Raw genomic sequence first — 9842 nt, 5'->3', positions numbered from 1 at the left:
GGTTTCTATTTTTATTGAGAGTCCAAGCAGATCTCAGATTGTGGTCTTGACCATGTATGCCTGCAAGACTCTTTAGGCTTCTGGCAGTGTTGCAAATGATGAATGGAAATATGAAGGTTTTCTTGACAGGAACACACAGACAGTCCAACATACTCAAACTTTATGTTGCTTTAATATTCACAAAAAAATATTAACCACAGCTTCAGATCATTTCAATTAAAGATATAAGTAAACTGAATAATATAAAGTTATCAATTAAAAATTTAACATATAGATTGCTGTCAGCTAGAATTTTAGAAGTTAGGCCAAGCAATTTCATAGATGCAAAATGTTAATCATTCCACAGAACTTCCATAATTTGCTGTAGAATTAAACAAAGAACTTTTATCATAATTATTTTCTATTTTCACTGGTTGTATAAATAGCATTTATAGCCATGCTGAACTAAACCAGTGTACTTATTCGTTCCTGCTTCAAAACTGCAGTAGAAATTTAGCGATTGCGAGAATGGAGATCTTACAGATCAGTAAACATGCAAAACTAAAAATAAAGGATGTCAAAGTCATGTATAAATCAACCACTTATCTAAGGTGAAACTGATGTTTATCTGGACAGCTTGAAAGATTTATGTTCTCATTATAAGTAATTATGCAATTTCAATAAAACTAACTTTGAGCAAACCGAACAGGAAAAGCTTTTCACTAGATTTTTATCAGTTTTTGTAGCACCTCTTTCCTGTTGTAAATTACATTGGTCCTCTACTATAACTAGTTCTTCATTTTTTCTGATTGCTTCAAGAGGCAGTTGGGAAATATATAATTATTTCTGTTTGATTATTTAAACACTATTTGTCCAGCATAACCCTCTTTAATAAGCCATCGTGGTGACTTCCTGTGAATAGCACGCACTCAGGAACTCAGCAGGCTTGGTGGATCTATTGAAAAAAGTACATTTTGTCTGCGTTGTTCGGATTTCCAGCAACTGCAGATTTTCTCGACTGTGACTTCCTGTGAATGACTACTGACGCGCACACACATGAAAGAAGTCCAATTTATTACCGCCGATACCAGTTGTTTTCAATGTGCGAATCTTAAGTTTAATTTTTTGGTAGCAGTCTTTTGCATTTTAAAATGTGGTTCAATGATTTCAGCGCAATCGTTCTAAAGTTAGACCTCATGACTTTTAAAAAAAAGTATTTCAAGTGTGGCAGTCCTTCCAAGAGCAGGTTGAGATAAAGCGAGGTTTAAAGGTTTAAAGCGAGATAAAGGTTGAGATAAATGGCAGAGCTTCACAAATTCTCCGATAATTCCGTTCGTAAGTGATCAAAAGTGTTGCACACTGAAGATCTTTGCGGTTCTACGTCTTGTTGCATTTCTTGCGCTGGATACAGCGAATGCTTTCTTCCTGGTCTGAATAATCTGCTATTGCGAGAAATAAGAGCTTGGTTCAAAGTTTCTTTAAACGTTGAACTTGAGAAGTAGTAAATAACTGGGTCCAGCACACTGTTCAAATAGGTTATGCACAGCGTATTGTAGAACATCTGAACACAGACGTCAAATAATTTGATGTCATTTAAAGAGCTTGAAATTAAAACGGCGATTACAGCGATATTGGTGGGTAGGAAGCAGATGAGGAACACTGCCGCCACAGCTACCACGAGCTTCATCGCTCGTTCATATTTAACCCTCATTTCAGATTTCATCTGCTTTAGCCTCCAGGTAATAGAGCACGTGGAGAACAGGATCACTGAAGCCGGTAAAATAAACTTGAAAACAATGAAAATAATATTAGTCCAAAATGCTGTGGCGCTGAGAGGATCTATTCTGTTAAATGGCTCACAGTTAGTTACGTTGTTATGTATGAAGGTACGAGGTTCTACCAGAATGTGAACACACATCAATATTGTTAGAAGCCAGAGAACAATTGATACCTTCACTGCAGTCCTTGTAGAGATCTTGTTCACTTTATGGTGAGGATGGATCACTTTGAAATAGCGATCAAGTGCCATAACTGTAAGGAAAACAACGCTCTCTGTCCGGTTCAGAAATATCAGGAATATCTTCAGACGGCACGCAACATCACCAAATATCCACTTCTTCCCGCGTATGTAGTAATCGGCTCGAAATGGCAGGCAGCAGATTAGCAGAGTGTCGGCAATCGCCAGGCTCAGAGAATAGACGGTGTTTGGTCTCCAGGATCTAACATGAAAACAGAAGATCCACAAGGCAATCACATTTCCAATGAATCCAAAGATAAATGTTAAAATAAGTATCGGCGGATTGTAGGCTGAATAAATGTCCTTCACTGATGAAGTCTCGTTGGCCATTGTGCAGGGAATTGCTGTAAACTATTTAATTTGCAAACGGAATGAGAATAAAAATCTTGAAAGCATTAGCTTTTGTAGTATGTTATTTTTCTCTATTGCGTCACGTTGGGAGGTTCAATACCAAAGCCACAGTCCTAAAAAGAGTTCTGAAAAAGGTCCAGTAGTCAGCACCGATTTGTCATGATCTTCCACCTTATAGTTGAACTTTTCTTTCGGCAGCTTCTACACTTTTTTTTGTGAATTGTTTGTGTTTGACTGATGCAAGGTGCACGGGCTCGATGCACGGTGTGATGATTTGATCTCTGTGAACTGTAAACTGCAAGACTACTTCTTCACTTAGTTCCTGTGGCAGTAATAAACCAACAGCAAAGCTTATTCTTGTCTGAGGTTACTAGTGTTCTACGTTTCTTTTCACTCTAGAATGATTCCAATTTTCTAACGTTGCCCATATATATACATCCCCTCCTCTTCACACCGTGCGCTGACTATCTGAATCCTCACTTCCCCAACTTCGCACTGCCGAGATGTAAGACCCTTGAATGTGAAGAATCAACTCTCCAGTCAGTTCGCTGCTGTTGAAAAAGGCTCGACCTACTCCCCGGCCTCCAGGAACGCATTTCAGAGTCATCACTGTACCATAGGGGAGACAATTACATAGAACATAGAACAGTACAGCACAGGAACAGGCTATTCGGCCCACAATGTTGCGCCAAAACGGCTAAAAAGTAATTTTTAAAAACCCAGACACTAATCCCTCCTACCTAAACAATGTCAATTTCCTTCCATCTTTCTTACATCCACGTGCCCGTCTAAATGTCTCTTAAAAGCCTCTACCTCTACCACCGCACCACACAGTGCCTTCCAGGCATCCAAGACTTTGAGTAAAAAAATTTACCTTTCACATCCCCATTGAAACTACGCCTTTTCACCTGCAATACATGCCCTCTGGTATGAGACATTTCTACCCTGCTCTATCTATGCCTCTCATGATGTTTTAGATCGTGTCCAAGACATCCTGCAGTGGGAGGGAGAACAGCCAGAGGTCGTGGTACATATTGGTACCAATGACATAGGTTAGAAAAGGGAAGAGGTCCTGAAAAAAGACTACAGGGAGTTAGAAAGAAAATTGAGAAGCAGGAACGCAAAGGTGAGTAATCTCGGGATTACTGCCTGTGCCACGCGACAGTGAGAATAGGAACAGAATGAGGTGGAGGATAAATGCATAGCTGAGAGATTGGAGCAGGGGGCAGGGATTCAAATTCCTGGATCATTGGGACCTCTTTTGGCGCAGGCGTGACCTGTACAAAAAGGACGGGTTGCACTTGAATCCCAGGGGGACCAATACCCTGGCAGGGAGGTTTGCTAAGGCTACTGGGGAGAGTTTAAACTAGAACTGTTGGGGTGGATGGGAACCGAACTGAAGAGACTGGGGAAGAGGAGGTTAGCTCACAAATAGAGAAAGCTTGTAGACAGTGCGAGAGGGAGGATAGGCAGGTGATAGAGAAGGCTTGAGATGTGTCTATTTTAATGCAAAGAGTGTTGTGAACAAAGCAGATGATTTTAGAGAGTGGATCAGTACTTGGAGATATGATGTGGTGGCCATTACAGAGACTTGGATGGCTCAGAGACAGGACTGATTACTTCAAGTGCCGGATTTTAGATGTTTCAGAAGGGACAGGGAGGGAGGCAAAAGAGGTGGGGGCATGGCACTGTTGATCAGAGATAGTGTCACGGTTGCAGAAAAGGTGGACACCATGGAGGGATTGTCTATGGAGTCTCTGTGGGTGGAGGTTAGGGACAGGAAGGGGTCAATAACTTTACTGGGTGTTTTTTTTTATAGACCGCCCAATAGTAACAGGGATATCAAGGAGCAGATAGGGAAACAGATCCCGGAAAGATGTAATAATAACAGAGACGTCGTGATGGGAGATTTTAAAATCCCAAATGTCGATTGGCATCTCCCTAGAGCAAGGGGTTTAGATGGGGTGACGTTTGTTAGGTGTGTTCATGAAGGTTTCTTGACACTGTATGTAGATAAGCCTACAAGAGGAGAGGCTGTACTTGATCTGGTATTGGGAAATGAACCTGGTCAGGTGTCAGATCTCTCAGTGGGAGAGCATTTTGGGGATAGTGATCATAATTCTGTCTCCTTTATAATAGCATTGGAGAGGGATAGGAACAGACAAGTTAGAAAAGCGTTTAATTGGAGTAAGGGGAATTATGAGGCTATCAAGCAGGAAATTGGAGGCTTAAATTGAAAGCAAATGTTCTCAGGGAAAAGTACAGAAGAAAGGTGGCAAATATTCAGAGGATATTTGTGTGGAGTTCTGTATAGGTACACTCCAATGAGACAGGGAAGTTATGGTAGGGTACAGGAATCATGGTGTACAAAGGCTGTAATAAATCTAGTCAAAAAGAAAAGAAAAGCTTACGAAAGGTTCAGAGAGCTAGGTGATGTTAGAGATCTAGAAGATTATAAGGCTACCAGGAAGGAACTTAAGAAGGAAATTAGGAGAGCCAGAAGGGGCCACAAGAAGGCATTTGCTGGCAGAATTAACAAAAACCCCAAGGTATTCTACAAATATGAGAAGAGCAAGAGGATAATACGTGAAAGAATAGGACTTATCAAATGTGACAGTGGGAAAGTGTGTATGGAACTGGAGGAAATAGCAGAGGTACTTAATGAATACTTTACTTCAGTACTCACTATGGAAAAGGATCTTAGTGATTGTAGTGATGACCTTTAGCAGACTGAAAAGCTTGAGCATGTAGATATTAAGAAAGAGGATGTGCTGGAGCTTTTGGAAAGCAGCAAGTTGGATAAGTCACTGGGACTGGACGAAATGTACCCTAGGCTACTGTGGGAGGCGAGGGAGGAGATTGGTGAGCCTCTGGCGATGATCTTTGCATCATCAATGGGGATAGGAGAGGTTCTGGAGGATTGGAGGGTTGCCAATGTTGTTCCTTTATTCAAGAAAGGGAGTAGAGAAAGCCCAGGAAATTATAGGCCAGTGAGTCTTTTCTCAGTGGTTGGTAAGCTGATGGAGAAGATCCTGAGAGGCAGGATTTATGAACATTTGGAGAGGTGTAATATGATTAGAAGTAGTCAGCATGGCTTTGTCAAAGGCAGGACGTGCCTTACTAGCCTGATTGCATTTTTTGAGGATGTGACTAAACACATTGATGAAGGTAGAGCAGAAGGTATAGTGTATATTGATTTCAGCAAGGCATTTGATAAGGTACCCCATGCAAGGCTTATTGAGAAAGTAAGGAGGTATGGGATCAAAGGGGCCATTGCCTTGTGGATCCAGAACTGGCTTGCCCACAAAAGGCAAAGAGTGGTTGTAGACAGGTCATATTCTGCATGGAGATCGGTGACCAGTGATGTGTCTCAGGGATCTGTTCTGGGACCCTTACTCGTCATGATTTTTATAAGTGTCCTGGATGAGGAAGTGGAGGGATTGGTTAGTAAGTTTGCTGATGACACAAAGGTTGGAGGTGTTGTGGATAGTGTGGAGGGCTGTCAGACGTTACAACAGGACATTGATAGGATGCAAAACTGTGCTGAGAAGTGGCAGATAGAGTTCAACCCAGATAAGTGTGAAGTGGTTCATTCTGGTAGGCCAAATATGATACCAGAATATAGTATTGATGGTAAGACTCTTGGCAGTGTGGGGTCCAAGTCCATAGGGTGCTAAAAGCAGCCGCACAGTTTGATTCTGTGGTTAAGAAGGTGTACAGTGCATTGGCCTTCACCAATTGTGGAATTGAATTTAGGAGCCGAGAGGTAATGTTGCAGTTATATAGGTCCCTGGTCAGACCTCACTTGGAGTACTGTGCTCAGTTCTGGTTGCCTTACTACAGGAAGGATGTGGAAGCCATAGAAAGGGTGCAGAGGAGATGTTGCCTGTTTTGGGGAACATGCCTTATGAGAATAGGTTGAGTGAACTCGGCCTTTTCTCCTGGGAGTGATGGAGGATGAGAGGTGACCTGATAGAGGTGTATAAGATGATGAGAGGCATTGATCATGTGGATAGTCAGAGGCTTTTGCCCAGGGCTGAAATGGCTGCCACAAGAGGACACAGGTTTAAGGAGCAGGTACAGAGGAGATGTCAGGGGTAAGTTTTTTACTCAGAGAATGGTGAGTGCGTGGAATGGGCTGTCGGCAACAGCGGTGGAGGCGGATACAATGGGGTCTTTTAAGAGTCTTTTGGATAGGTACATGGAGCTTAGTAAAACAGAGGGCTATAGGTAAGCCCAGTAATTTCTAGGGTAGGGACATGTTCAGCACAACTTTGTGGGCCAAAGAGCCTGTATTGTGCTGTAGGTTTTCTATGTAAATCCATAAGTGAATATTAACCAGAACAGAGTCACTGAAAGACTCCACCACCTGGGCATTAAACCAGTGCTTACAAGACAACAAGCTGCAATATAATAATAATCCTCTGTCAGATCTCCCCTCAGCCTCTGCCGCTCTAGAGAAAACAACCCAAGTTTGTCTAACTTCTCACGAGAATTGTCTAGGCTTTCTTCAAATATTGTCCACCTTTTTTCTGCTCAATGTGCCCAGCAGTAATGCTGCTTTCATCAGACTCTCAGGCTCTTTCCCTTCACATTTAGAAGGTTGCTGAGAGCTCTATTTCACCTGCCGATTATCAGCTCAAAACCTGCCTCACAAGGATGATCTGGAGCCTGGGCCTTCACCGAACACAACTATGCCGGAGCTGAAATAGGGGTCCTTTTGCAGTTGTACAAGGCCCTGGTGAGACCACAGCTGGAGTATTGTGTTCAGTTTTGGTCCCCAAATTTGAGGAAGGACAGGCGGAACTGTCATATGTTGAAAGATTGGAACTTCTGGGCTTGTATACACTGGAATTTAGAAGGATGAGAGGGGATCTGATTGAAACATATAAGATTATTAAGGGATTGGACACACTAAAGGCAGGAAAAATGTTCTCGATGTTGGGAAAGCCCAGAACCAGAGGCCACAGTTTAAGAATAAGGGGTAGGCCATTTAGAACAGAGTTGAGGAAAAACTTTTTCACCCAGAGTTGCGGATCTATGGAATGCTCTGCCTCAGAAGGCACTGGAGGCCAATTCTCTGGATGCTTTCAAGAAAGAGTTAGATAGAGCTCTTAAAGATAGTGGAGTCAAGAGATATGGGGAGAAGGCAGGAACGGGGTACTGATTGTGGATGATCAGCCATGATCACATTGAATGGTGGTGCCAGCTCGAAGGACCGAATGGCCTACTCCTGCACCTATTGTCTATTGTCCATTGATTCTGGAGATTTTCAATGAGAACTGTAGGGATGATTGTGTTAAATACTGAGCTACAGTCAATTCTCATTGGTACTTGTATTATCCAGCTGATCCAAGGTTGCATGAAGTACCAATGAGATCACGGCTGTCATAGACCTATTGTGGCAACAGGGAAATTGCAGTGAGTCTTCATCTTCAATTTGCAGAATTTGTCGTCAAACTCTCAGCTTACCAAAGGCTGTTGAGCTTATTCCTGTAAAAGTTGAATGCAAAGAGCAGCCATCAATCATTGAATCAGCAACACTCAAATGGAGGGACTCTGTTCAACAACTCCATTTTGTGCTAAGGTTCTGTGTGGAACACAAAGGACATTAGACCAACATCAGCCTTAGGCAACTCCATTTATCCCACAGCCCTTGATAGATTACCAGAATGTCATATTCTCCCAATATAGAACATGAAACAGATGGCAACAGCTTTATATAGCATTTCTCACTGTAAACCTTGTATGAGAATGGTGTAGATGATGGACTACTATCACAGCACTGTGCCGTTTGCAACTTCCCATCAACCACTGATGCTCTGGGAATCAGGGGCCTGCATGTGGCTAGCCCCACTCTCCCTCTCGCTCAATGCTGCCAGCGGATGGTGTCAGAGTCTTGGGTGTCAACCTAGGTTTCTTCGATGCGGTTTGAGGGTTGGACTCTGTAGTTCATGCTATGACACATTTTTGCTTACTGGTTCTTCCTTTCCTCATTTCTATTTTGTGTGATTTTGATCGTGTGTCACTGGCCTACAGCCAAAGAGAGCTAAGTTGAACTGAAGTAAACTGAAAGGTCCGTGACTGTTTCAATTAACCTCTGCATCTTTGTTTCGAGGCCATCTGTGGGAATGACAGGGTTGTATACTGCATACATACTTTGATAATAAATGTACTTTGAACTTTGATCTTGAAGCTCACGTCATTTTAAGAGGCATATTCATGTCAGTTACATCTCAGCCCCGCGTAATGGTGTTTCAATGGCCTACTCACCCTTGGAGTCCATAAGACCATAAAATGTAGGAGAAAAATTAAGCCGTTTGTCCCATCAAGTCCATTCTGCCTTTTCATCAGGGTTGACCCATTTCCCTCTCAGCCCCACTCTCCTGCCTTCTCTCTTCATGCTCTGACTAATCAAGAATTGGTCAACCTCTGCCTTAAGTATACCCAATCAATTGTCCTCCACCAATGTCTGCTCTAAGATGCATGTACACACAAAGGAACCTAAACTGCGCACAAAAGGTGTTATCCTCTACCTCACTGGCGTGTTACGTATATTTCACAATCGTACACAATCACATTTCCTTTCCCGGTTTCTGACGCAGACGCCGTTGGCAACGCGCAATGATTTGCCTGCAGATTTCAGAACTGACTTACTTATAGTGTTTTCATCGAAGAAATTATTCAGTGCGCACATGTTGTCACTGGGAAAAAAAATGCACAGCACAAGAGACTTCTGTGCTCTTGTAATCAGAATCAGAATCAGACTTTAGTCGCCAAGTACCTGTGCACATACAAGGAATTTACTTCCGGCAGATGTTGTCTCTCTGCTCATAACAATAATAATGATAAATATAAATGAAAATATAGATTATACATACAGGTAGTGCAATCCAAGTAATAGTTAGCCGACAGTTAACCGGCAGTTAACTGTTCAGCAAAGTGACCGCAGTAGGGAAAAAACTTCTCCAGTGCCCATTAGTCTTAGTCTGGAGGGATCTGAAGCGCCTACCAGACGGAAGCAGTTCAAACAGTCCGTGCACAGGATGGAAGATCGCAGGATGTAATGACACTGGTCATTACAAATTAGAGGGAATATTGGCTTCCACAGCTGCCTGTAGCAACACATTCCACAAATCTACCATTCTCTACCTAAAGAAATTCCTCTTGATCTCCATTCTAAAAGGATAGCTGTCTATTCTGAGGCTGCACTCTCTGGTCTTACACTTTCACACCATAGGAAACATTGCCTCCAATCCCACTCTATGAAGACCTTGCACCATTTGATGTTTCTTCTGAGTTCTCGTGATTACAGACCCAGAGCCATTAAATGCTTCTCATATGATAAGCCTTTCAACCTTGGCCTCATTTTCATGAATCTGCTTTGAACCCTCTCCAATATCACCATATCCTTTCTTAGATAAGGGGCCCAAAAGTGCTCTCAATACTCTGAGGCCCCACCAGTGCTTTGTAAAGCCTCAACATATTTTTCTTG

At 42.5% G+C, this 9842-nt stretch overlaps 1 protein-coding gene across 1 annotated transcript; it reads right to left on the bottom strand.

The window, feature by feature from the left end:
- Positions 1-320: 320 nt before the first annotated feature.
- On the bottom strand, positions 321-2345 carry LOC132403537 (hydroxycarboxylic acid receptor 2-like). The gene has a single exon (XM_059986933.1). It carries the CDS (start codon positions 2324-2326, stop codon positions 1289-1291), a length of 1038 nt encoding a protein of 345 aa, XP_059842916.1. The 5' UTR covers positions 2327-2345; the 3' UTR covers positions 321-1288.
- Between the last annotated feature and the right edge of the window lie 7497 nt (positions 2346-9842).

Source organism: Hypanus sabinus, chromosome 13 (genome assembly GCF_030144855.1).
Source record: "Hypanus sabinus isolate sHypSab1 chromosome 13, sHypSab1.hap1, whole genome shotgun sequence".
NCBI classification, from domain to species: Eukaryota; Metazoa; Chordata; class Chondrichthyes; order Myliobatiformes; family Dasyatidae; genus Hypanus; species Hypanus sabinus.
The sequence above is the reverse complement of the archived record's forward strand: the minus strand, read 5'-3'. Positions and strand labels throughout refer to the sequence as shown.